Below are 980 nucleotides of genomic sequence, written 5' to 3' on the forward strand. Positions count from 1 at the left end.
ATATTTCAAGCTTGTTCATCTAATACATATTTATTACTCTTAAAATTAAAAAAAATTGATACATCGATGTCACTCGACTGTTAAATATGTATAAGTATCACATAATTTTTTTTTTACTAGTGTCACATTACAGCCACGCATTCGACTGACAAAGAGATCTTGTATCAAAACTAGCATAAACACATCTTCTAAATATTAAATATGGAAAGTACATGAAGGATTAATTCATTTATAACCCCATACTAATATAAATCTTTAAATCCTAGAAAGGGAGTTGCCAAAACACAACTTCACTCTTTTTAACATACACACTTACACTAAATAAACTCTTCAACCAGATGACTAATATCGAATTTGCCATTGCAACATTCCACAACACTTACCACTTCTTGGAAAGCCATGACACTACATGGAACCACCAAGCCATGTTTTTGCTCGAACCCGAACTCGTCTGAAGCCTTATCTAACAACATCTTGAACAAAGGGTGCGACAAGTAGCCGGTTGGAACCACGAACCTACGCCTCTCTTCACCTATGTAAAGTGCAAGAAACCCTGTTGGGGTTGAACATGCTTCTTCTTGGTCCTTGAGTAAGTGTTCATGGTACTGCGACTGATCAGTGCCGCTGCTAACTTTCACTTTGACTTTCTTGGCTAGTTTCTTGACCGAACCCATCTTTCCCAACATCTTGTTATTTGGAGAATTGAAAGAGAGATTAATTGGATAGAGAGAGATGAATAATGAAAATGAGGAAGAATGTTATATTGTTATATGCTATATGTAGAGTAGAGCAAGAGGCTCAAGTATGGTCAACTTATTGACTTTATAATAAGGACTTGTGAGCCTTGTGAGTTATGATTGTGTTGGTATTCTTGTGTCATGGGAATCTCTTTATCTTACTTTTACGTATCATCTTTCTTTGTCTTGCTTTCACTTGTTTGATTAGCTACAATTTGTTTAAGAAACTAAATGTATAATTAA

General features: G+C 35.0%; 1 protein-coding gene across 1 annotated transcript; it reads right to left on the reverse strand.

Moving 5' to 3' along the window:
* Positions 1–317: 317 nt before the first annotated feature.
* LOC143563654 (auxin-induced protein 15A-like) lies at positions 318–674 on the reverse strand. The gene has a single exon (XM_077051149.1). It carries the CDS (start codon positions 672–674, stop codon positions 318–320), a length of 357 nt encoding a protein of 118 aa, XP_076907264.1.
* Positions 675–980: the final 306 nt, after the last annotated feature.

The sequence above is a fragment of the Bidens hawaiensis genome, unplaced genomic scaffold (genome assembly GCF_021521415.1).
Source record: "Bidens hawaiensis isolate Kalapana, Puna unplaced genomic scaffold, B.hawaiensis_p1.1 tig00021504_1, whole genome shotgun sequence".
Classification (NCBI taxonomy): domain Eukaryota; kingdom Viridiplantae; phylum Streptophyta; class Magnoliopsida; order Asterales; family Asteraceae; genus Bidens; species Bidens hawaiensis.

What these genes read in the sequence shown, in the direction of transcription:
- LOC143563654 (XM_077051149.1), bottom strand. Translation starts at nt 674, where the DNA reads ATGGGTTCGGTCAAGAAACTAGCCAAGAAAGTCAAAGTGAAAGTTAGC.